The sequence below is a fragment of the Triticum urartu genome, chromosome 1A (assembly GCF_056163025.1).
Source record: "Triticum urartu cultivar PI428250 chromosome 1A, HENAU_Tu73, whole genome shotgun sequence".
Lineage (NCBI taxonomy): Eukaryota > Viridiplantae > Streptophyta > Magnoliopsida > Poales > Poaceae > Triticum > Triticum urartu.
In genome coordinates this window covers 540,362,345-540,389,250 of record NC_141873.1, presented here as the reverse complement: position 1 = coordinate 540,389,250, position 26,906 = coordinate 540,362,345, and the positions used below count along the sequence as shown (strand labels likewise).

At 52.1% G+C, this 26,906-nt stretch overlaps 1 protein-coding gene across 1 annotated transcript; it reads left to right on the top strand.

Annotated features, from left to right (window-relative positions):
• Nucleotides 1-5,260: 5,260 nt before the first annotated feature.
• Nucleotides 5,261-6,747, top strand: LOC125537929 (mitogen-activated protein kinase kinase kinase 18-like). The gene has a single exon (XM_048701252.2). It carries the CDS (start codon nucleotides 5,362-5,364, stop codon nucleotides 6,730-6,732), a length of 1,371 nt encoding a protein of 456 aa, XP_048557209.1. The 5' UTR covers nucleotides 5,261-5,361; the 3' UTR covers nucleotides 6,733-6,747.
• The last annotated feature ends 20,159 nt before the right edge of the window (nucleotides 6,748-26,906 follow it).

Sequence of the window (26,906 nt, the reverse complement as noted above, 5' to 3'; positions counted from 1 at the left end):
AAAATCACTTTAGTCCACTTTCGTACTGCACCAGTCAACATATTATGAATATACTTCATCGCTTGATAATTAAATATCAACATGTTTAACTTGAATACTTCTATCCGACACTTATGTGCAGAGTCTGGAAATAATGATTAAAGAAACATCAAAATAGAGCACATGCTGCCGATTGGACATGAGAAATTGAGAGTAGAATATACTCACATTGTAACGTAAACTTAGAAGAATCTCCTCTCTTGGATGTCACTTATGTGCCAAATCATTAATCATGGTATTGAACATGCCCTCCATCTACAAATTTCAATGTAGCTGGAAAAAGAAAAATAATGTTAGTTCACATGAAAAAGATGAGCAGACTTATAAGCAAGTCATTAAATTCTTGGGCATAAACGAAGTATGCAGTCTCGTTTGTTCACTGGATTTGATGAAACTTTCGAAATCGTATTAGAAAAATACTATTGTAATTGACCTGACAGGTAAAGAGATCAAGAAACGCAACACTTCTAACTGATGGAACCACCGGCTTGTCACCTGTTGCCTCCACACAATTAAAATCCCAAGAACAATCTCTGTCCTAACAAAAAGGAGGATTTTCATGTAGGTACGGGCTGCAGGAACCATCTGGGCGGGAGGAGTGCTAGCGGCCGGTGATTGAATTCATACCGGACGAACCCAAGGTGGAGAGTTGATGCTAGCGGCTGGAATCAACTCTGGCACGACAACACGGACAGCAAGATGAACAGACAGAACAGTAGCCGGTCCGCTGCTGGATCGAAGTCGTCGTGGTCGCGGCCGGCAGCGCCGCGCGCTTGGCTTGGATCCCGCTCGAGTGCATCGGCTGGATTCGCCCGAATCACGTACTCGTCACGCCGTCATCTGGACGGACGCGCATCGCTTGGGTCCCGCTCGAGCGCGTCGAGCGCGTCGGCTGCATCGGGCGCAGCTGGATTTCCCCATCAGCGATCCACCTCCTCTGTCCAGCGAACGCAATGAGCGGACGATCCACCTCCCCTGCCGAGCTAGAGCATCTCAGTGTTAGCTTAATGGGCTGAGATGACCGGCCCAGTTCACCAGAGGGCTTGGATTCGGCCTCCGGAGCAGCAGCCCAGGCCAGTTGCGGGACAGGGGGCTTTCCACAGGAGATCCGACGGCCATAAATCTCTAAATCACGAAAACGGACGGTCACAAACGTAAAATCGCTGAGAAGGCTCGGTTTAAGCTCGGTTTTACTGTCCTTAATTACGACACGTTTGACGCAAATTCGGTGAAAATCCTGGGTATTATTCTAAATATTTCTTAATAATCTGGGTATTATTCTATATGTTGTGGTACATCAAAAAAAAATTGCAAGGATTTTGGTACATCAACTTGCAATTGGTGCAAAAATCAATGATCATATATAGTCATGCAACAAAAGCAGTAATGCTCGAAAACCAAGTAGCGAACGGTCGCAAGAAATAGTAAGCAGTACTACTAGTAAATGGTCGCACAGGCTTATAAATCAATTTGTTTGTAGCCTAGTGCTAATGCATGCTACATACTTGGTACAGTTGTAAGATTCATTCTTACATGATTAACAAAAAAACAGGATGAAATTTGATAATGTCCTACTCACTCCTCTAGTCGATTGACCTCGATGGTCATTCTTGCGCCTTACCAAAGTAGAAAATCACACTCTAAAACATCAGCCGCTTGAATAAGCAATATCCTTTATTCTTTGTTTCTATGAAAGTCATGATCCACAAATAGAATGGTATCATGATACTATCTGCTCATTCCAGAATACATAAATCGGTCACCAAGATGCGGTGCCATCCTGATAATTAGACCCTCTGACATGCTTCTACCAATCAAAGATGTTGGCATATCAAAGTGTTTATTAAAAATGATATGTGCCAGAGGATCACCTTGTCATACAACTTTTATTTGTTTATAAAGTATATCCCTAAGTTATCATGTGATACCAGTCACTTCCACATAATATAAATAATTCCAGGCGCTTACACAAGAAAGAAGTGACAATCCTTTTGGAAAAAAGAAACTGCCACTTATTAACCTTGTCATGTGCCTTAAAAATATATTTTTTAATTAATCCTCCCATTGTTTCATGGACATTGTGAAATGTAAAAGATTAGAACTCCTTTGAGGATGTTCCTAGCATGCGTAAGCATCATTTGGGTCAGACGAACCACGTGGTAAGTAATGAGAAAGCTCTGTGTAAGCATCCGTGTCCGCGGACTAGTCCCTCTGTACACGAATAGATGAGGTGTCCGATTTAAGAGTGGACGTTGAAGATGCCCTTATCCGACATCCCAACTTGCAAGCAACTTATGCCATTCGAAAGAATCATCTAAGAGCTCAGATTTTGACGAGCCCCGGTGGAGTCGGCCAAAAAACCATACCTCTACTACGTTTTCATCCGATCAGACGATATCCCCCAATCACAATAATGCCAGCACAATAATATATCCGAGCTAAAAGAAGTTCAGTACTCCATGAAATATATACTCACTACTCGTAAAAGCGGGCCGTCTCTTCAGTTGGTCAACCTCTTCCCAGGTTAAACTACTCCCCAAGCTCATAGTTAAATGTCAACAATATACGGTAGGTGTCTCGAGATCAAAGTTCACACATCCCTTTTTCTGTACCTGCCCATTTTTTGAGAGGATGTTGACCTCTCTTCCCTATAGACCTTGATTCCATTACATGGAGCACAAAGCAAAGCAAAGCGCAGACCTTTTCTTTGGAATGCACACAATTGGGAAGCAACAGGGGTTTGACATCCCTCCCAAGCCTGCTGCTCAGTGCACGGAACAATTCTTGTTTCCGGTGATTCGATGTACTGAGCTCGAAATGAGTTATTACTACGTGAAAGCTCTGCGTACGCAGGCAAATGGTTCATGGGTGTTGGACCCAACGCATGCAATGTCACTTCAGGCAAAGGGTAAGGCTTCACCGCATCATCTTACTCAAACTTATCTCCTCATACGTATCGAGTTCGTGTTCTTTGCTTTTATATCTGCTGAAAATCCTCTCAATCTCACACACCATATCGTTATAGTCGCTCGTCAACTGCACAACGGCCGGTGTTCAACAAGGTCAAAGGGCCGCCACCTGCTGCAGGTAGAGCTGGGGCCTTTCCAACGGAAAAGCAAAGTCTCCTCGCCTTTTGGGTTGACCTCAACAGGCGCCAGAAAGAAGATTACTCCCTCAATCACAGTTTAAAAGACACATTTAAATTTACATGCGTTTTCACAATAGACAAGGTTTAGGGCACATTACATTTATTTATAGTAGCTAATTAGTACTCCGATATACTATTTCTATATGCATGTATAGTTTGAATGCTATTTTTACGCTGATCTCACAACCAATAGATAACCACCTAGGTCCTAGAGAATTTTCAAACGCGCCTTTTCTAAACCGTGACGAAGGAAGTAGCATTAACAAACTAGAAAGCCGAGTTAATTAGTGTTAGTACTTGGCGGCCGGCAGTCGGCACTTGGAGTGCTAAGTTAATTTTCGGTAATATACGATCATGACTGCTCCTTGGAGTGGAGGCTGACCTGTGTGCATTTTTTTGCGGTCGGCAGTGGAAACAGTGGAGTACTACTCCCTCCGTCTGAAAAAAATTATCATCAAAATGGATAAAAAGGGGTGTATTTATTCCTTCTGAAGAAGGAGGCGAGCTTTGCCTCTCTTTTTTTTAATGTTCTGGAGGTTTAGGCAATTGGTGCTAATCTGTTTATGCAATCATTGATTGACGACAGACTGAAGCCAAGTTTTAAAGTAGTAGTACTACTACAGTGAAGGCTGACTTGTGTGGCTGTGTTACTTGGGGTGCACTTTCGGACGTGGAGTTCATGTGCAGCAGCCGTCGGGTGAACGCCGCCGTTCCTTTTTCGCGTCTGTCTGTCAGCCAGATCTGACGCGTCTACGGACGACTGGCACAAGCCACAGCCGGTGGTGGAATAATTTTGCGGTTTTCAATTGCACCATCATATTCATAGCCCTTGTGGTGTGCGCTGCTTTCTTGTTGAGTTGGAGAAAAATGGACGGCCGGCCAAGCTCTTTACTTGGCTCCATGGTGAAGTGAAATGGAATGGAATCCATCCAGTCCAGGGGCGGCGACGTGCTCTGCTCACGCTGGCCAAGCAAGCAAAGCAAAAGCAACCCATCCGGCCTGCTCACGCGACGATCTGCGTACCGGCGTATCCGTCCTTTGGGTTTCGGCGCCGCAAAAGTAGGCACATCCACCACTTGGCGAGATCGATCGGCCTGGGCCAGCACCGGCGGCAACCCTCCCTGCCCACGCGCGATGCCACTTGTCTGCGGCTCGACGTGGCCGATGCGATTTGAGCTGAGCGGTGCAGGAGCCGGCGTCGAGGACGTCCCGCCCCGTCGCGTGCGCGTGCGGCGGCCAGTGAAGTGAACGTGCCCGGGCATGTTGGTCGAATATTCCCAGCCATTTCCTATTCCTATGTGCGGAAGTGGAGACGCCCACGGCTGACTCTGAGGCCTCTCGCCGTGAGCTTTCCCGGTGAATTGGAGTGCTCCTGAATCGTAACCAGCGGTGAGATTCGAGGGTAACGAGTTGTTGTTGTAACCAGCTGTGAATTATACCCGGCGGTAAAAGCGAATTGCTGGTGCTGCTGCTGCTGCGTTCAGTGCTACGTACTTCCATCAGAGTATTGGGTTTAGATCGATGTTGAGTGCGGACGCACTCCAAACACTGGCGGCGCAGCACCGTACTGTCTGTACAGTAGTGGACTTGGCCAAGGCCAACCACAGTGCCAAAGTACCAATCGACAATCGTGGAGAGGAGACCCAACTAACTGGCCAACTCCGTTGAGGTGCAGCCGCTGACTTGTACCGCTGATCCGTTTAATCTAGAACCCAACGCACTGCTCCGTTTCATACGGTCCGTCTCGCAACGACCGACCAAGACTTTGTCGACTGCCGCTGTACGTACTACTAGTGAGTTGGTTTCTCACCCGGGATAGAATGCGAGAGATTTCACACACCACGAGATTAATTGACGCGGGTAGTAAGAATAGGCGGAGCTCTAAGCTTGGTCAGGTCAAGCCCGGCACAGGCCTCGCGTTCCCACTCACCGCCTTTTCGCCTGGATTTCCATGTCCCCGCACACGCCCTCCATGTTCTAAACTTGCAATCTCCTCAACTTTTCCTCTCCACAAGTACACAGCCAAAGCCTTCCTTTACCCCCCTCCTCCCACGCCCTATATATACGCACGCCCGCCAAAAACAGAGAACTCATCAACAATTCAGCAAGCTCGACAACAGAGAGTACCAACAGCAACAGAAACCCCCACCATCCCAATTCCCAACGCACACAAGATGGCCATGTCCGTGGGCAAGCAATGGACGCGGGTGCGCACGCTCGGCCGCGGCGCCTCGGGGGCCGAGGTCTTCCTCGCCGCGGACGACGTCTCCGGGGAGCTCTTCGCGGTCAAGTCCGCCGCGGGGGCGACCTGTGCGGCGGCGCTGAGGAGGGAGCAGTGCGTGATGGCCGGCCTGCGATCACAGCGCGTCGTCTCCTGCATCGGCGGCCGCGGCGCCCGCGACGGCTCCTACCACCTCTTCCTCGAGTTCGCCCCCGGCGGCTCGCTGGCGGACCATCTGGAGAGCGGGCTTGACGAGCGTGCCGTCTGCGGCTACGCGGCCGACGTGGCGGCCGGGCTCGCGTACCTCCATGGCGCCGGGATGGTGCACGGGGACGTCAAGGCGAGGAACGTCGTGATCGGCGCCGACGGCCGCGCCAAGCTCGCCGATTTCGGGTGCTCGAGGAAGGCGGGCGCTGACGTGCCAATCATCGGCGGCACGCCGGCGTTCATGGCACCGGAGGTGGCGCGCGGCGAGGAGCAGGGCCCCGCGGCCGACGTCTGGGCGCTCGGCTGCATGGTTGTCGAGATGGCCACTGGACGCGCGCCCTGGAGCGGCATGGACGGCGACGCGCTCGGGGCGCTGCACCGGATCGGCTACACGGAGGCCGTGCCCGAGGTTCCGAAATGGCTGTCCGCCGACGCCAAGCACTTCTTGGCCAGATGCCTTGTCAGGCAAGCCAGCGATCGGTGCACGTCGGCGCAGCTGCTGGAGCACCCGTTCTTGGCTTCCGCCGACGTCGAGGCGAAGCCGGAAGCCGTCGAGAGCAAAAGCAAATGGGTGTCGCCGAAGAGCACGCTGGACGCAGCATTCTGGGAATCGGAGTCTGACACCGACGAGGCGGAGCACGACAGCGCGGCAGAGATGAGGATCAGAGCACTGGCCTGCCCTGCCTCGGCGCTCCCAGACTGGGAGTGCGATGACGGATGGATCGATGTGCTCGCCGCGCCAATCGAAGCACCAGACGCAGTGACCGAGGAGAGGATCGACCTGGACGACGACGCTGTCACAACTGAAGAACCCAGAGCCGCAGTGTCTGGCGTTCTCGGCATTATCGTGGACGTGGAGTGCATCGACGATGGCGGCGCCGTCGTCGGAGCGGGAGCGGGAGATGCATATGATGATGATTCACTCGGGCACAGTAGTAGGCATCGGTCTTTGAATGCTGTAGCTTCTCACCAGTTAGTACCATGTAAATTGTTGCTCTGCAACAGAAAGACAAATGCAACTGATTTCGTTCTTGCACGAGCACTCAGTTTCATACCGATCTCTGTTTCTCCGCTCATGATTTGCTTCCTCTCCCCCGATCGCGACACGTTGGATTAGGCGGAAGAAATTTAGCGTGAATTCAGAAGCTCGCCGGCCATCGGCCACGCCGCACACCGAAGCTTCCACCGCGAAAAGGATCGAGTCGACGCGGAAAGCGCGGTGTCACAGCAGCACACGCACTAGAAACCAGAGATCCTTGAGAAAGTAGTACACTAGCGCGCGGCCAGTCAAAAACTATTTTGTTGGGCTACGTGGGTCCAGCAGAGTCGACGAGCCGACCAGTGAAAGCGAAACCTTTTCAAGTAAGAGTTGCGTCCAGAGATTGCTTCGCCAGGTGGAGATGCATCCAGCAACGACCGCCCTCCTCCGACGGTGTCCCCTCGCCGCTCTAGGAGTGGAAATGGATAGAATTGGTCTTTATCTAAAACTTCAATACAAAATGACCACAATCTAAAAATATTTCATGAAATTACCCTTTTTGCATCACGCCCGGGGCTGGCGCCCTAGCTCGGGGCGCCATTCTTTCTAGTATGGCGCCCTAGCCCCGGACGTCATGTAAAAAATGGCCATTTCATGAAAAAAAATTAAATTGGGGCCATCTTGATTGAAGTTTCAGATAAGGGCCAGTTTTGTCCATTTTCATGCTCTACGACGCACTCGTCGTGCACTTCTGGGTTGCGTGTCAGCTGCGTGCCGGCGCATTCGCACGATGCTCTCCGTTCTTCCAAGCATGTTTCTAGATTGGTAAAAACTGGCACGCTCATCCTAATCTGTTTAATTCCTTTTACTCCAATATTAGGATTTTTATATAATTAAAACCATTAAGCGTCAGGAGAAGGACAGCCAATCAACTATGCCACGTGGTGCAAGTTGATTGGCTGCAGTAAGAAAGTTTTTGAAATAATATTACTTTTAGATGTTGATGAGAATTTTTTTTGAAATGTCTTTTTAGATGAAGGTGAGGACCCTACATATTTTTTAAATGGAGGATTATGCAAAGTAATGCTAGACTACGTGGTAATCTTTTTTCTTTTTTTCCTTTTTACTTTATTTCAGATCTAGGTGAGGATTTTCTTCAGATGTTTTTTTAGACAAATGAGAGAACTCTATGTATCTTTTAAATGAAAACATGCACACAGCTTGCTCTCAAGCGGTGCCATAAGGTGGCGCCTCAACTGCAACCATAAGGGGTGCCCAGATGCACCCAAACCTAGCGCACGAGAGCCATGAGCTGCCTCGTGTCGTGGTGGTACCATGTCCAGCATGCACGTATATCATACAAACTGAACTAAAACTAATTTATATTTTTTATTTGTCGATTTGTGATGGGCCGAGTCATTTCTGTTAGGACTTGACACAGCTCTCGCGTCACCCCCTCACGGGCGGCACGTGAGGCCTCAACCTACCCGTGAGCGACCTCCAGCGACTCGTCTTCCCTCCGTCGCCGTTGGTGGCGCCACAATGGCGACAACAGAGGGCCTCTCCTCTCTCTCCCAGATCTACGGGCGATGCGTAGATCCGTGGGGTGCGTCCCTCACGTGTAGGCCTTGAGGGAGATACAAATTATTATAAAATTCTAGAACCACCGAGTTCACTTCTTTAAAACTTCGATGTCGGAACAACGACAATCGTTATGCAATGAAGCGAGGAGAGGGACACACAACGACTAGTTTGTTATGCTAACATGGGCGTGGGATGGGAGGTGGAGGGGATGGTCGTGCCGCAAAGGAAGAGAGGAACCAATGCAAGGGGGTGAGAGAGGAACATGCCAGAGTGGGGCGCGAGAGAAAACACGAGCTATCATGCGAGAGGGGGCGCGAGAAGCTAATACGTTTCCAACGTATCTATAATTTTTTATTGTTCCATGCTATATTATATATTGTTTTGGACATTATTGGGCTTTATTATACACTTTTATATTATTTTTGGGACTAGCCCATTAACCGGAGGCCGAACCCAGAATTGCTGTTTTTTTGGCCTATTCTAGGGTTTCGCAGAAAAAGAATATCAAACGGAGTCCAAACGGAATGAAACCTTCGGGAACGTGATTTTCGAAATGAACATGATCCAGAGGACTTGGACCCTACGTCAAGACATCAACTAGGAGGCCACGAGGTAGGGGGGCGCGCCCTCCACCCTCGTGCCCCCCCTGTTGCTCCACTGACGTACTCCTTCCTCCTATATATACCTACGTACCCTCAAACTACCAGATACGGAGCCAAAACCCTAATTCCACCGCCGTAACTTTCTGTATCCACGAGATCCCATCTTGGGGCCTGTTCCGGAGCTCCGCCAGAGGGGGCATCGATCACGGAGGGCTTCTACATCAACACCATAGCCCTTCCGATGAAGTGTGAGTACTTTACCTCAGACCTTCGGGTCCATAGTTATTAGCTAGATGGCTTCTTCTCTCTTTTTGGATCTCAATACAAAGTTCTCCCCCTCTCTTGTGGAGATCTATTCGATGTAATCTTCTTTTGCGATGTGTTTGTTGAGACCGATAAATTGTGGGTTTATGATCAAGTTTATCTATGAACAATATTTGAATCTTCTCTGAATTATTTTATGTATGATTGGTTATCTTTGCAAGTCTGTTCGAATTATCAGTTTGGTTTGGCCTACTAGATTGATCTTTCTTGCAATGGGAGAAGTTCTTAGCTTTGGGTTCAATCTTGCGGTGTCCTTTCCCAGTGACAGTAGGGGCAGCAAGGCACGTATTGTATTGTTGCCATCGAGGATAACAAGATGTGGTTTATATCATATTGCATGAGTTTATCCCTGTACATCATGTCATCTTGCTTAAAGCGTTACTCTGTTCTCTTGAACGTAATACTCTAGATGCATGCTGGATAGCGGTCGATGTGTGGAGTAATAGTAGTAGATGCAGGCAGGAGTCGGTCTACTTGTCTCGGACGTGATGCCTATATATATGATCATACCTAGATATTCTCATAACTATGCTCAATTCTGTCAATTGCTCAACAGTAATTTGTTTACCCACCATGAATACTTATGCTCTTGAGAGAAGCCACTAGTGAAACCTATGGCCCCCGAGTCTATCTTCCATCATATTAATCTTCCAATACTTAGTTATTTCCTTTGCCATTTATTTTACGTTGCATCTTCATCATAAAAATACCAAAAATATTATCTTATCATATCTATGAGATCTTACTCTCGTAAGTGACCGTGTAGGGATTGACAACCCCTTATCGCGTTGGTTGCGAGGATTTATTTGTTTGTGTAGGTGCGAGGGACTCGTGCGTGGCCTCCTACTGGATTGATACCTTGGTTCTCAAAAACTGAGGGAAATACTTATGCTACTTTGCTGCATCACCCTTACCTCTTCAAGGGAAAACCAACACAAGTGCTCAAGAGGTAGCAAGAAGGATTTCTGGCACCGTTGCCGGGGAGGTCTACGCAAAAGTCAACATACCAAGTACCCATCACAAATCCTTATCTCCCGCATTACATTATTTGCCATTTGCCTCTCGTTTTCCTCTCCCGCACTTCACTCTTGCCGTTTTATTCGCCCCCTCTCTCTCTCCATTCTCCCTCTCTTTTCCATTTGCCTCTTTTTGCCCGTCTCTTGTTTGCTCGTGTGTGTTGGATTGCTTGCTTGTCGTGATAGCTCAAGATAATACTAAATTGTGTGACTTTACCAATACCAACAACAATGATTTCCTTAGCACTCCGATTGCTCCTGTTACCGATAATGAATCTTATGAAATCATTGCTGCTTTGTTGAATCTTGTCATGAAAGATCAATTCGTCGGCCTTCCTAGTGAAGATGCCGCTACCCATCTAAATAGCTTCGTTGATTTGTGTGATATGCTGTCGGGTGGTAGGTGCGACATATGCCAATGGGTGGCTTATCATTGTGGGAGCCAGTAAGACGTCGCCGGTGCCTGGAAGCGGGATGAGGCAAAGACATGCACGCCGACGAATCTTACCCAGCTTCAAGGCTCTCCGAGGAGATAACACCCCTACTGCTGCTCTGCGGGGTCTCCGCATGATCACTAGATGAACGAGTGGCTACAAGATGCTCCTTGAGCTGTTTGGCGAGAAGAAGAAGAAGGGCACGGCTAGCTCTCCTCTCCTCTCTATGTGGTGTCTAAAACTAGCTCAGATCCACCCTTTGCATGGGTGCCCCGGGGGGTTTATATAGGCCCACCCCCCGGGGGTACAATGGTAATCCGGCTGGGCGTGGGCCCCAGCCGTCTGTGTCTACGCCCGCCGGCTTCTGCGCCGGCTGCTGGGGCCCGCTGGCTAGTGGGTCCCGCCGGCTGCCGGCTCCTTGGTCGACAGGCAGGCCTCACTGTCAAGGGCCTTGTCGGTGGCTGGTCACTGTTGCCTCAAACCTGGTGACGAGGGCTTCGCCGAGGTAAGCGTGGCTACAGTGCCGTCGCCCGACGGGCGGTCGCTGTAGCCACGCCTCGTCTTGTCCCCTTAATGGGACGCCTTCTTTGAGGGAGGAAGCAAGCCGGCAGTGGGGAGCCGGCCCCGTCTTGGGCCGACTGGGGGAGGCCTGGCCGCCTTCGGGTGTCTCTCTGCCTGAAGGGGCCCACCGCCCGTGGGCCGCGCTGACAGCCCGTCGTGGGTGGCATCAGGGTCAACATGGCAACAGTGTCGCACCGGACGGGTCATGGCCACCCCGTACGGCGCACTGTGCCAGGCGTGCTCCGGGATTCAGGGGTGGCAGGCTTTACTGTAGCCACGCCCCGTCACATCGCCGTTATGTGGATGCAGACTTCGAGGGTACGATCTTGACCGCTTTGTGGGAGTCGGCTTCTTGCGGCCGGCTTCTTGGAGCCGGCCCTCCCGCGACTTTCTTCATGAGGGCTAAAGCCGGGCCGCCTTCCGATAGTCGGCCTGGGAGACAGCCGGCAAGGGGAAGGCGGCCCCACGTCTTGGATTCTTGAGGGCTGGATCGGCTTGTAATTTTTTCAGAAGGGCCAGGGGGAGCCGGGTAGGCTACCCGTAGTCATTTACTCCGACAGTAGTCCCCAAAGCTGATCGACCTTCGAGGCTGACAAAGGGACGAGAAGCTTGGTCAGCTTCCTATCCTGAGGAGCCGGCTTTGCTTATGCGCGCCGTCTTCGGAAAGCTCCATTTCTTGTAGGCGGGAACGTGGGTCGGCCTGCGAGCTGACCGCGCGCCATCCCGCGGGCCACGTGGCAAGGAAAACCTGCCAACGTACGCGCGCGATGGGACGCCGCCGCAGGCCCGGGCCCGCCACTCCTAGGCCTCGGCCCGAGCGCGGACCTTCTGTGGCCCACAACGGACCGCTCGCCTTCCCGCGGCGGTTTTATTACGCCATCAGGGTGCAATAATCGCGGGACGTGGGGGAGTGGGCGCAGTTGATCCCACGTTCCCCCACACCACGCCTCCCCGGCTCTGCCGCGCGGGTCTATAAGTAGGGGGAGGAGAGGGAGCGGCAGAGGCTTGCACGCTCTCCCTCGCCCCGCCCCTTCTCACCTTCCTTCTTCTTCCCTTCGCCGCCGAAGCGACCCATTGTCGCGCCGCTCCGCCGTCGGACCTCTCGGTTCCTTTGGTCCTACCGTAGCGGGGTCGTGCGCGTCTCCGCCATCGCATCGCCTCGTTCCTCGCCGCGTCGCTCCCATGGCGTTGCCGAGCTCATGGGATGGCTCCAACATCCACGAGGACCACGTTGAGTTCCTCCGCCGGACGCGGCATCTGCCGGGCGAGAACTACGTGCGGGTTCGTCGTGCGCCGGCGAGGGAGATTTCACCGGCACCGGAGGAGGGTGAGCGGGTAATCTTCCGCTCGCACTGCCTGCGCGGCTTCGGCCTCCCGGCGAGCGGATTCCTTCGCGCTTTTCTTGAATTTTACCACCTCCAGCCGCATCACCTCACGCCCAACGCGGTGATGCTGCTGTCGGCTTTCGTCACCTTGTGCGAGGGCTTTCTTGGGGTTCTCCCCACTCTCGAGCTCCGGGGAGAATTCTTCCAGAGCAAGCTCGGCACCGTTGTCGCGGGCGTGCCCGCCCCCTGCGGAGCCTTCATTGCCATGAGGCGGACGGGCGAGAACAATCCGTTCCCGCCCATCCCGCTGATCCAGTCGGTGAAGCTCTGGCAGAAGTCCTATTTTTACGTGAAGAACATCGCCCAGCAAGGCGACTTCGTCAACCTGCCGGCTTACGTAGCCGGCCCGCCGGCTGGGAGGTAACCCTCGTGGAGCTACCGGGCCAGGTCATTGTCTCAGGCCGGGAACACAGCCGTCTCCCGGCTCCGGGTGATGATCTAGTCGGAGGGCCTGACCGGAGCCGACCTGGTGGCTGCCTTCGTGGAGCGCCGAGTACTTTCGCTCCAAGGCCGGCCTCACATGATTTGCGAGATGAGCGGCCTCTTCGACCCGTGCCGGCTGAGCACCAGGGAGATGCCTCATGCCGAGGTGTCTTACATGGTGAACTACATCTCCAACTGCAAGCTCGCCGAGGATTGGCGATACGGCAAGGGGCCGTATTCTCGTGCCAACCCTCCGCCTGCCATAAGTTTTTCTTCTTTTCTTCCTTTTGTAGCCGGCCTCATGATGGCCGACTTCTGATCAATTGGTTTGCCCTCAGCAGAACCCTCTTCTTTCGCCAACGGCCGGGGCCGCAGGGGTAGAGCACCAGCTCCTCCCCGACCGCACGGTGGACGACGTCGATGATCCGGACTTGGGAGCGGCCGCCATGGAAGATGCCATCATGGGGGAAGGCGACGAGGCAGGAGGCGCGGGGCTCGGGGCCGGCCTCGAGGACTGGGCGGACGATGACGAGGTCGAAGCCGCCCCGCACCGCCAGCCGGCGCTTGATCATCAAGGCGCGGGCCCGTCTGCCGCGCCGGCTGCTCGTGGCGGCGCGCAGAAACGTCGGGCCGCGTCGACCTACTTCGGTAGCCGGCCAAAGAAATCCAAGGGTTCCACGGCGGCGACCAAGCGGGATGAGGCGGCTGTGAAGGCGGCCCGCTTCCGCAAGGGAGTGAAACAGCCGCAGGCGATCTCGGCGTAAGTCGTCAAACGTCTTGTATTTTTTTGTTGTCCTCTTCGATTGAGGCTCTTCTAAACCTCTCTTTGCTCGCCGGGCAGGGCACCGCTTTCCCTCGAGCGAGGTCCTGGCGGCTCCGTAGTCGGGCCGACTGGAGGGTCCTCAGGCTCCCGCCGCGTGGATCCCCGCGCCGACCTCATGGAGGCCACTGAGCGGAACGCACGGGAGGCGCAGGAGGAGCGGGAGGCGGCAGAGCGAAGGACCGCCTAGGCGGTGAAGGAGCAGGCCGACGCGGCGGCCAAGGCCCGGGCGGAGGCGGCAGCCGCGGAGACGGAGGCGGAGGCCTCGCACAACCAGCCTCTGCTGCTCGTCGTTCCCCTCCGCGCCGTGGCCCCCGACAACCCCGTGCCCCCGTCGGAGGAGGTCGACCAAGACCCGCCGGTGATGGAGAGGAGGGAGGACCACGTGGGCCGTCATCCGGGTGAGCCTTTTGGCCTTGGTTGTTTTGCTTTTTTGATTTCTTCCGTGGGGGCGCGTCAGCGCACCCACTGGGTGTAGTCCTCGAGTTCCGAGTCGGCTGTTGAGCAGGCGGCTTGGAACTTACTAGGTCCTGACAGCTATCTTATCCTCGCATCCTGTCTGATCTTCCAGGAATACCATAACCTCCGCGCTGCTGCCTTCAACTCCCAGGCTCAGGAGCTGGGCCGGAAAACCGAGGACCTGACCAACAGCCGGAGTGCGTGCTTTGTCTCGTTCATCTCCTGTGGGGGCGCGTCAGCGCACCCACTGGGTGTAGTCCCCGAGATTCGGGCCGACTGCTGAGCAGTCGGTCGGATCTTCCCTGACGACTTCTTCCTTATTGATATTTCCTTTGTCTTCATGCTTGTAGGAGCCAATGCCGACTTGAGGGGGCAGCTCAGCGGGGCCCAGGCCGCCCTTCGCGCCAAGGAAGCCGAGTACAACGCCTTGGTCCTGGAGCGTGACCGCCTGGCCAAGAAGTTGGCCGACCAGGAGGAGAGCCACAAGGCGGCCCTGAAGAAGGCGCAGGACAGCGAGGACGCCCTCAAAGCTGAGTTCGAGACCGAAGCGGCGGGCTGGGCTGAGGTAAAACAAGCGCTGAGCGAGGGCTTCGGCCGGATTGAGGATCTGATCGATGGTAAGCCGCCTTCCTCACTCCTTGCTTGCCCCTTGCCCCCTGACTTGTGTTCTGACTTGTGCTGCTTTTTGTTCTTTATGCAGACTACTTCCCCGGCTACTCCGTCTTTGCCACCCAGATCATCGAGGCCCACCGCGAGGCGCGCCGGCAGGCGGGGGCTGAAATCGCGCCGGACGCGAGTCGGACGCTTGAGGAGCAACTCTTGGCGGTCCAAGCCCGGCTGCAGCCGGCTCACCGCATGCTCCGCCGCCTCCAGCGCGCCGGGGCGCAGGTGTTGGCCGCCCTCTGGCCAAGCGAAGCGATTCCCCGCACCCCGAGTCGGACTGCCGACCGGCTGGAGGTCGCGGTTGGCCGCTTCGAGGCCTGGAAGGCATCGGCGGCCCGGCTTGGAGCTGGGCAGGCGTTGGAGTTCGTCCGAGCCTGGTATCCCGGGCTTAACCTGGACGAGCTGCGCACCTGGCGGCTGGAGGCCGACGAGGAGATGGAGGAGGTGCGGCCGGCTATCGCTCAGCGTGCCTCGACGATCGCCGAGTGCACTGACATCAGCGTCTTTGCTCCTGAGATAAATGATGACGGCATTGCCTAGCCGGAGGAATGGTTCGGGCTGGACCCGGCAGCGGGTGAGGACTTGGCGGAGGAGATCGCTTCCAGCGATGAAGGTGAAGACGACGAAGGAGAGGAAGGCGAAGACGTCGAGCCGGCCGGTGAAGCGGCCAGCCAGCCCCAGCCTGACCGTGCCTCCAGCAACGAGGCGCGTGCTAGTGCGCCCTCTGCGGGAGGTGGTGATCATGCCGAGGTTCGCCAGCCAGCCACTCCTCCAGCCAGCACTGTCGTCTCTACCGACCTGCCTTACTCGCCAGTCGCTCCCTTGGCTTAATCTGCCGTCCTTGCTTTTCCTGCTTGTTACCCTTTGAACAATTTTTATTAAACTTGCGCAGTTCCACCCACTGGGGGTGTATTCAAACTATGTTGAATGCTGGCCTTTCGAAGGCCTTTTGTGTAAATATGATCGTGTGTGTGTTTGGCTTCCATTCGTGTATGCTTTTTATCTTTAGGCTGTTTCCTTTGCTGCCTTCCCCTGGCTGCTGCCTTCCCAACCGGCAGCTGCTCTGCAGCCTGTGGCTAGGGAAGAACTTGGCTATATTTATTTTTTTATTTTTTTGGGGAAGGCAAGTACTCGAGCTTTCTTAGATTTAAGCGAGGTGAATGGAAGCCGGCCGGCCGGCTACGCTGGTAGTCGGTCGGTGGTGGGAGAAAAACCGGCTTTTGTTATATTAGTCCGTTAGTCCCTAGCCGTTTTTCGTGTGGGCGTCCTTTCCTGCCTTTAACTCTTGCCAGCCGGACAGCCGGTTCTTCGAACTGCGACTTTTGGCAAGAGAAGGCTTGGGTGCCAGCACACTACTTGTCTGGCCGCGAGTAGGACTTCTAATATAACTCAAGGCGGCCAGTCCCCGGGCCAACTAGTCGAACCCGGTGTCGGATGAAAAAAGTGAATATAATGACATGATCATAAGCATGATACTCTTCATTTATAGATAAAAGATGGCAGTCCCCGAGCTCTCCTCGGGGGGCCTATTGTCTCGTACTTAGTACAAAAGTTAGCGTGATACATACTTGCATTTCAGCTGTAAAATCTTCGAAGGAGGTTGGCGTTCCATGGTTGTTCCGACTCCTTGCCGGAGTCGTCTCTCTTTCGTACCTTCGGCTTCTGTGCATCGATCAGGTAGTAGGAGTCATTTCCCAGCGCTCTGCTGATGACAAAGGGGCCTTCCCGAGGGGCCGAGAGCTTGTGCTGGCCGGCTGTTCGCTGGATCAGCCGGAGCACGAGATCGCATTCTTGGAAAGATCTTGGTCTGACCTTCCGGCTGTGATAGCGGCGCAAGCCCTGCTGGTAGATGGCGGACCGGCTGAGGGCTAACAGCCGGCCTTCTTCCAGCAGGTCGACGCCGTCTTCTCGTGCTTCCTTGGCCTCCGCCTCTGTGTACATGGTTACCCGAGGCGAGTCGAACTCGATGTCAGTTGGGATGACCGCCTCGGCACTGTACACGAGGAAGAAAGGAGTGAAGCCGGTTGACTTGTTTGGGGTAGTGCACAGACTCCAGAGGACGGCCGGCAGCTCATCGAGCCAATAGCCGGCCGAACGTTCCAGTGGTACGACCAGTCGGGGCTTGATGCCGGAAAGGATGAGGCCGTTGGCTCGCTCGATTTGGTCGTTTGACTGCGGGTGGGCAACGGACGCTAAGTCCAACCGGATGCCCTGCGTCGCGCAGAAACGTGCCAATGCTCCCTTGGCGAAATTCGTGCCGTTGTCGGTGATGATGCTGTGTGGCACGCCATAGCGAGTTGTTATATCTGCGATGAATGTCACGGCAATCGGCCCATTCAGCTTCTTGATCGGCTTTGCCTCAATCCATTTGGTGGATTTGTCCACGGCGACAAGCAGATGTGTCATGCCGCCACGCGCCGTCTTGAATGGGCCGACCATGTCCAGTCCCCAAACGGCGAAGGGCCAAGTGAGGGGAATGGTCTTGAGTGCCGAAGCCGGCATGTGTTGCTTGGAGCTGAAGACTTGGCACCCTTTGCAATGTTTAACTAACTCCTTGGCATCATCCAAAGCAGTCGGCCAAAAGAACCCATGGCGGAAAGCTTTGGCGACGAGTGATCTTGAGGCCGCATGGTGGCCGCATTCTCCTTGGTGGATGTCTCTGAGGATTGCAATGCCCTTCTCTTGCTCGATGCATCGCTGGAAGACTCCAGTGACACTGCGCCTGACGAGCTCTCTGTTGACGATTGTGTATGCTCCGGCTCGGCGTTGGACTTGTCTTGCCTCTGTTTCGTCAGCCGGCAGATCTTGGTTTATTAGGAAGTTGAGGATGGACTGAGCCCATGATGGAGCTGCGACTTCTTCTATTGCCAACACGGCTACTGCGACCAGGGCGGGCGGGCTGGGTGGTGAAATGCTGGAGTCGGCCGTCGCCTGTTGTGTTGGTGCAGTCCCCGGGCCGACTACCGCAGTCCCCGAGCCGGGTGTGGCAGTCCCCGGGTCGGGCGTAACTATGGAAGTCCCCGAGCCGCCTACTGACGTCCCCGGGCCGACTATCGAAGTCCCCGGGTCACCTGCTTGGTTCTTCGAGCCGGACCCGGCCGCGTCGGGGTCAGGCGGCACGAAGATGGAATCGGACTCTGGAGACGGCTTGATAGACGGCTTGAGGAGGTGTTGCAGAGAGACACCGGTTGGTATTGCCTGCCGAGTGGAGCCTATTCGAGCCAGGGTATCAGCTGGCTCGTTGTCGGCCCGCGGTACGTGGCGGAACTCGCATCCTTCAAAGTACCCGCTGATCTGCTGAACGAGGAAGCGGTAGCTTGCCATATTTGCGTCCTTGGCGTCCCAGTCGCCGGATGATTGCTGGACTACCAAGTCTGAGTCGCCGTAACATAGGATCCGGCGTATGCCGAGCTCTTTGGCAAGCCGGAGCCCGTGTATGAGCGCCTCGTACTCGGCCACGTTGTTGGAGGTGGCAAAGTGAATTTGCAACGTGTATCTGAGCTTGTCGCTTTTGGGAGAGGTGAGGATGACACCGGCTCCCAAGCCGGTGCGCATCTTGGACCCGTCGAAGTGCATGCGCCAATGAGTGGAGTCGGGAGCTGGCGGTAGGTACTGGGTCTCAGCCCAGTCGACGAGGAAGTCGGCCAATGCTTGGGACTTGATGGTGGTGCGAGGCTGGTAGAAGATCGTGTAGGGGGCCAGCTCGATGGCCCATTTCGCCACCCGGCCGGATGCATCCCGGCTGCCTATGATCTCGGCAAGCGGGGCGGTGCATACGGCCGTGATGGGGTGCTCTTGGAAGTAGGGCTTCAGCTTCTTGGCGACGAAGTACACGCCATAGCACATCTTCTGGTAGTGCGGGTAGTTCTGCTTCGAGGTAGACAGCACCTCGCTCAAATAGTACACCGGCCTCTGGACCGGCTGGGCTCGGCCCTTTTCTGGGCGCTGGACTACAATGACGGTGCTGACCACCCGGCTGGTTGCAGCAATGTAGAGGAGCATGGGCTCTTTCTCAGTCGGCGCCGCCAGGACAGGCGGCGTGGCCAGCATCTTCTTTAGCTCGTGAAAAGCTTGGTCGGCTTGGTCGTTCCACTCGAAGTGAGTGGTCTTCTTCATGAGGCGGTAGAGGGGGAGAGCTTTCTCTCCGAGCCGGCTGATGAAGCGGTTCAGGGAGGCCAAGCACCCGGTGAACTTCTGGACGTCTCGAAGTTTGGTGGGAATCGCCATTCTCTCAATGGCCTTGATCTTTACTGGGTTGCATTCGATGCCGCGTTCGGAGACCAGGAAGCCTAGGAGCGTCCGGGACGTCGCGCCATGCTCTCGGCGCGGGGGAGGGCTTTCCGCGCGGGCGTGGGCTTCATGCCGCTGTGCGGCTGCATCGATTAGTTGCTGGATGCGTCTGGTCATGTGGGGGAGTTCTTCGGCCCCCAGTCCGTCTACCTCGTCTACGGTCGCCTGGGCGGCGCGCAGGTTCTCGAGTGGAGTGGCGTAGACTGGGCGGTCGACTCCTAGCGTGTCGGCGAGGGCAGCGCCGCGTTGTCTGACAACGCCGGCTCGGCTTGGCCCGCCTGGGGGCGGCGTGCCAAAGGCGGCGCGGTCGGCTTCGCGCTGGTGGGCCTCGATGAGGCGTCTCATGGAAGCCAACTTCCGGCCCTCCGCGAGGAGGGCAAGGCGGCGAGCCTCCAGTGCTTCGGCGTCGGCATCGGCCGAGAGGGGGATGGACAAGTCGTGGACCGCTGCATGCGGGGCGTCGAGGGCGTTCTCGCCAGAAGCGCCGCCGTGGCCGATGACCATCACCTCGGTGGTGGCACCGTCGCAGCCATCGGCCCGGGGAAGCGGGTCGTTGTAGATCGCGACGTCGATGGGGAAAGCATCGAGCGAGGCCATGTCGGAGTCGACAGGCATCGGATCGGTGGAGCCAACAGACTCCAAGTCCACAGCAAGCTCGCCGGAGACGTGGAGCTGGCCGAGGAGGTTGACGAGGTGGTCGGTGCCCGCGTCAGAGGCGGGCTCGTCGGAGATCAGGGTCTCGTCAAGGAGATCGGCGAGGCCGCTCGCTGCGCAGACGTTGGCGACGCCTTGCAGCGCGTCGTGGAAAGCGCCATTGGGCGTGCCGGGCTGGCTACGCTCGCTGGGGAGGAAGAGGGTTCCCGTCCAGAACAGGTCTTCGGACGACGGTGCACCTGGCCCCACGGTGGGCACGAAATGTCGGGTGGTAGGTGCGACATATGCCAACGGGTGGCTTATCATTGTGGGAGCCAGTAAGATGTCGCCGGTGCCTGGAAGCGGGATGAGGCGAAGACATGCACGCCGGCGAATCTTACCCAGCTTCAAGGCTCTCCGAGGAGATAACACCCCTACTGCTGCTCTGCGGGGTCTCCGCATGATCACTAGATGAACGAGTGGCTACAAGATGCTCCTTGAGCTGTTTGGCGAGAAGAAGAAGAAGGGCACGGCTAGCTCTCCTCTCCTCTCTATGTGGTGTCTAAAACTAGCTCAGATCCACCCTTTGCATGGGTGCCCCGGGGGGTTTATATAGGCCCACCCCCCGGGGGTACAATGGTAATCTGGCTGGGCATGGGCCCCAGCCGTCTGTGTCTACGCCCGCCAGCTTCTGCGCCGGCTGCTGGGGCCCGCCGGCTAGTGGGTCCCGCCGGCTGCCGGCTCCTTGGTCGACAGGCAGGCCCCACTGTCAAGGGCCTTGTCGGTGGCTGGTCACTGTTGCCTCAAACCTGGTGACGAGGGCTTCGCCGAGGTAAGCGTGGCTACAGTGCCGCCGCCCGGCGGCCGGTCGCTGTAGCCACGCCTCGTCTTGTCCCCTTAATGGGACGCCTCCTTCGAGGGAGGAAGCAAGCCGGCAGTGGGGAGCCGGCCCCGTCTTGGGCCGACTGGGGGAGGCCTCGCCGCCTTCGGGTGTCTCTCTGCCTGAAGGGGCCCACCGCCCGTGGGCCGCGCTGACAGCCCGTCGTGGGTGGCATCAGGGTCAACATGGCAACAGTGTCGCGCCGGACGGGTCATGGCCACCCCGTACGGCGCACTGTGCCAGGCGTGCTCCGGGATTCGGGGGTGGCAGGCTTTACTGTAGCCACGCCCCGTCACATCGCCGTTATGTGGATGCAGACTTCGAGGGTACGATCTTGACCGCTTTGTGGGAGTCGGCTTCTTGCGGCCGGCTTCTTGGAGCCGGCCCTCCTGTGGCTTTCTTCATGAGGGCTAAAGCCGGGCCGCCTTCCGATAGTCGCCCTGGGAGACAGCCGGCAAGGGGAAGGCGTCCCCACATCTTGGATTCTTGAGGGCCGGATCGGCTTGTAATTTTTTCAGAAGGGCCAGGGGGAGCCGGCTAGGCTACCCGTGGTCATTTACTCCGACATATGCAAAAGAAGAAAGATGTGGATAATGATATTGTTAAATTGAAGCTATTTTGTTTTTCGCTTACAGATCGTGCTAAAGCTTGGTTTTCGTCTTTGCCTAAAAATAGTATTGATTCTTGGAATAAGTGCAAAGATGCTTTTATCTCTAAGTATTTTCCTCCCGCTAAGATCATCTCTCTTAGAAACGATATTATGAATTTTAAGCAACTTGATCATGAACATGTTGCACAAGCTTGGGAGAGGATGAAATTAATGATACGTAATTGCCCTACACATGGTTTGAATTTGTGGATGATTATACAAAAAATTTATGCCGGATTGAATTTTGCTTTTAGAAATCTTTTAGATTCGGCCGCGAGAGGCACTTTTATGGAAATGACTTTAAGAGAAGCTACTAAACTCCTAGATAATATTATGGTTAATTATGCTCAATGGCACGCTGAAAAATCTACTAATAAGATAGTGCATGCAATAGAAGAAATTAATATTTTGAGTGGAAAGATGGATGAACTTATGAAATTATTTGCTAATGAAAGTGTTTCTTCTGATCCTAATGATATGCCTTTGTCTACTTTGATTGAGAATAGTAATGAATCTATGGATGTGAATTTTGTTGGTAGGAATAATTTTGGTAACAACGCGTATAGAGGAAACTTTAATCCTAGGCCGTATCCTAGTAATTCCTCTAATAATTATGATAATTTCTACAACAATTCTTATGGAAATTATAATAAGATGTCCTCTGATTTTGAATCTAATGTTAAAGAATTTATTACTTTGCAAAAGAACTTCAATGCTTTGATTGAAGAAAAATTGCTTAAGATTGATGAGTTGGCTAGGAACGTTGATAGAATTTCTCTTGATGTTGATTCTTTGTAACTTAGATCTATTCCACCTAAGCATGATATCAATGAGTCTTTGAAAGCCATGATAATTTCCATTGATGTGTCCAAAGAAAGAACCGCTAGGATGCGTGCTAAGAAAGATTGCTTTATAAAAGCGTGTTCTTCTAGTTTCCATGATAATAAAGATGAAGATCTAAAAGTTATTGATGTGTCACCTATTAAATCTTTGTTTTGCAATATGAATCTTGATAATGTTGGGACTGAATATGATCCACCTTTACCTAGAAGGCGTTCCAAAAATTCGGAGTCTTTAGATCTTGATGCTAAAATTGTTAAAAGTGGGATTGAAGAAATCAAAACTTTAAATATCGATGAACCCACTATTTTGGATTTCAAGGAATTTAACTATGATAATTGTTCTTTGATAGATTCTATTTCCTTGTTGCAATCTGTGCTAAATTCTCCTCATGCTTATAGTCAAAATAAAGCTTTCACTAAATATATCATTGATGCTTTGATGCAATCTTATGAAGAAAAACTTGAGTTGGAAGTTTCTATCCCTAGAAAACTTTATGATGAGTGGGAACCTACTATTAAAATTAAAATTAAAGATCATGAATTATATGCTTTGTGTGATTTGGGTGCTAGTGTTTCCACGATTCCAAAAACTTTGTGTGATTTGCTAGGTTTCCGTGATTTTGATGATTGCTCTTTAAACTTGCACCTTGCAGATTCCACTATTAAGAAACCTATGGGAAGAATTAATGATGTTCTTATTGTTGCAAATAGGAACTATGTTCCCGTATATTTTATTGTTCTTGACATAGATTGCAATCCTTCATGTCCTATTATTCTTGGTAGACCTTTCCTTAGAACAATCGGCGCAATTATTGATATGAAGGAAGGGAATATTAGATTCGAATTTCCATTAAGGAAAGGCATGGAACACTTCCCTTGAAAGAAAATTAAATTACCTTATGAATCTATTATGAGAGCCACTTATGGATTGCCTTCCAAAGATGGCAATACCTATATCTATCCTTTTTTTATGCCTGGCTAGGGGCGTTAAACGATAGCGCTTGTTGGGAGGCAACCCAATTTTATTTTTATTCCTTGCTTTTTGCTCCTGTTTAGTAATAAATAATTTATCTAGCCTCTGTTTTGGTTATGTTCTTTTATGTTTAATTAGTGTTTGTGCCAAGTAGAACCGTTGGGAAGACTTGGGGAAAGTCTTTTTAATCTTGCTGTAAAAAAACAGAAACTTTAGCGCTCACGAGAATTGCTGCCATTTTTATTTAGAAAGTGCTATTTAGTTAATTATTTTTGCATATGATTAATAGATAAATTCCTCACGTCCAGAAATTTATTTTAGAATTTTTGGGGTTCCAGATCTAGCGTTAGCTACAGGTTACTACAAACTGTTCTGTTTTTGACAGATTCTGTTTTCGTGTGTTGTTTGCTTATTTTGATGAATCTATAGCTAGTAAAATAGTTTATAAACCATAGAGAAGTTGGAATACAGTAGGTTTAACACCAATATAAATAAATAATGAGTTCATTATAGTACCTTGAAGTGGTGTTTTGTTTTCTTTCGCTAACGGAGCTCACGAGATTTTCTATTTTAAGTTTTGTGTTGTGAAGTTTTCAAGTTTTGGGTGAAAAATTTGATGGATTATGAAACAAGGAGTGGCAAGAGCCTAAGCTTGGGGATGCCCATGGCACCCCAAGATAATCTAAGGACACCTAAAAGCCAAAGCTTGGGGATGCCCCGGAAGGCATCCCCTCTTTCGTCTACTTCCGTCGGTAACTTTACTTGGAGCTATATTTTTATTTACCACATGCACTACAGGAATCCAGTACTTTGCCGTCTGCCATGGCGGACGGCAAAGGCAGGGACGACAAAGCACTTTGCCGTCCGCGGCGGACGGCAAAGATAGGGTCGGCAAACAGGTCCTTTGCCGTTGGCTTTTTATGGCGGACGGCAAAGAGCCCTTTGCCTACAGCGGCTGACGGCAAGGAGGGGGGACGGCAAAATGTTGCATGTCCGCCAACGTCACTCCGTTAGGCGGCTAACGGCGGCCTTTGCCGTCCGCCAACGGACGGCAAATTTGATCGCCTCTTTGCCGTCCGCCAGACGACGTCAGCTATACGTGAGTGCCCGCTCTTTTTTGCCGTCCGCCGGCAAAGTCTTTGCCATCAGCTTGGCTTTGCCGTCCGCCACGGTAGGCAAATTGGCCAAATGGTCCATCCCCAGGAAGCACAGGTGGGCGCCACGTGCCCCCTTTGCCGTCTGCCACCGGACGGCAAAGAGCCTGCACTGCCTCTTTTTTGTTCTGTTTTTCTTATATCCAACAATTATCACAACAAATATTTCACAGCACATATATATCCATCACATAAATATCCAGCACATATATATCCAACATAATAAATATCCAGCACATATATATCCATCCATACATATATAGTAGGTTGCACATAGTTCCATCGATCCATACATATTACAATATGCAAAGTTTCATCATAGCAAGCGAGCAGAATACAAGAAGTGCATCAAAGGAAAAAATAGGAAAAGCAAGCAATCCATCATAGGAAGCTGGCTTCCGTGAAGTGAATGAAACCTGCAAAATGACAAATAAGAAAGTTAGAAAAAGAAGACTAGAAGAAGAATTATACTAGAAGAAAAAGAATAGAAGAAGAAGACTAGAAGAAGAAGTATATGCCATATATTAGCTAACTTAGGTGAAATGCCACGTTTATGAGCTAACCTAGGTGAAATGGGTAGTTTATGAGCTAACCTAGGTGAAATAGGTTGTTTATAAGCTAACCTAGGTGAAATGGGTCATTTATGAGCTAACCTAGGTCAAATGGGTCGTTTATGAGCTAACCTAGGTGAAATTGATCATTTTGGAGCTAACTTAGTTGAAATGGGTCTTTTATGAGCTAACTAAGGTGAAATGCCACATTTTTGAGCTAACTAAGGTAAAATGGATCATTTTTTAGCTAACTTAGGTGAAATGGGTCATTTATGAGCTAACCTAGGTGAAATTGATCATTTTGGAGCTAACTTAGTTGAAATGGGTCTTTTATGAGCTAACTAAGGTGAAATGCCACATTTTTGAGCTAACTAAGGTAAAATGGATCGTTTTTGAGCTAACTTAGGTGAAATGGGTCATTTTGGAGCTAACCTAGGTGAAATGGGTCATTTTGGAGCTAACCTAGGTGAAATGGGTCATTTTAAAGCTAACGTAGGTAAAATGGATCATTTAGGATCTAATCTACGTAAAATGGGTCATTTTAGAGCTAACTTGGATAAATTGGATCACTTGTAAGCTAACTAAGGTAAAATGAGTCATTTTAGAGCTAACTTAGGTAGAATGGATGGTTTATGAGGTCAGTAAGCTTATTAAGTCATTTTGGAGGAAAAGAAGCTAACTCTAGGTCATTATGGTAAGCATATTGGAGGAAATAAAGCTAAGTCTAGGTCTTTATGCATTTGTTAAGCAAAACACTAGAGAAACTTACCGTGATCACGGAGATGTAGGAGCAGGCTGGCTCGCGCCGGTAGCTGGAGAAGGAGCGGGCTGGCTCGCGCCGGTAGCTGGAGAAGGATCATGCGATGCGTTTCTGGAGTTAAGCTGCACCAAAGATCATTTCCAATGTCTCGTTAGCATTATGACACTCAAATGTTAAGACTAGCAATTAATGTCCATTCAAATTAAACTCACCGTGCTCCCAGGAGCAATCACTGGCATCGGCGGGGCGGTCTGACCGGACTTCTCGCACACAGACTACACATTTGGTTTTCACAACAGTGTCATACTAGTTAGTAATGAGACTCAAATGTTAAGACTAGCAAGTAATCTGCAGAAGAAACTTACCACAAGGAGCTCGTACATGGCCCTTGCCTGCATGTCATTCCGTGCCCTCTCCTCCTCCAACATCTTTGTCGTCCTCTCCTCCAACTCCCGCTGCCTCTCCGCCGCCTCCGCCAGAAGTTTCTCCGTTCTATCTCTCTCACTCTGTATAGCAGCCTGCAACACCACTCACATGACCATTTGTAATCATTGATGGAAGCGCAAACAATGTAATGGAGAAAGATAGCTGAGTACGTATAACTAACCATGAAGGCGAGTTGGACTGGTCGTTCACGAGGCCTTATCTCAGGAGCGGAGCTCGACTGGCGCGCCTTGATCTCCGGGAGAGTGCTAGGACAACGGATAAGTCCATCTCCCATGGCTATGGAGCCATGGGACCTCCCGCCACCAGATATCATCAGCAGTTCTGTATCAATGGGACCCTGGCTCGGGTTAAAGTCCTCCCCTTTCCTCGCCTTCCCCTGATCTCTATATTGCACGAGCTTGTCGTGGGCGGAGATGTTGGTGAAGTTCTTTGGATAATCGAGGTCAGACGCAGAGAATGCCTTGACTTTCTTGTAAGGGCCAGTGTGGGCCATGGCATACAGGTCGTACACCTCTGGCACCTTATCCGCCTTATTGTAGCGTGCCTGAAAGAGAGAAACAAAGTAAATTAGTAATTAAAGGGCTAAAGCTAGCATGATGAATGAATTGCATGAATCATGAAGCAAACCACATACCCAGTTCCGCCCGTACTGAAATAAGTTGGAGCTGCCTTGGTGGTGTGGCACACCTTCCATTTGGGCACGTTTGTCCTTGGCCTCTTTGTGGGTGGCCAGCCATTCTTTTGAGCACCACTCATTGACCAACACCTCCCAACAATCCATCCGATCCGCACACCATCTCGGAGGGGCCTAAGTTAGCAAATAGAAACTTGAGCGCTATGGCTATGAATTACTAAATGAAGG

Coding starts and splice junctions, on each gene's coding strand:
- LOC125537929 (XM_048701252.2), top strand. CDS start 5,362: ATGGCCATGTCCGTGGGCAAGCAATGGACGCGGGTGCGCACGCTCGGC.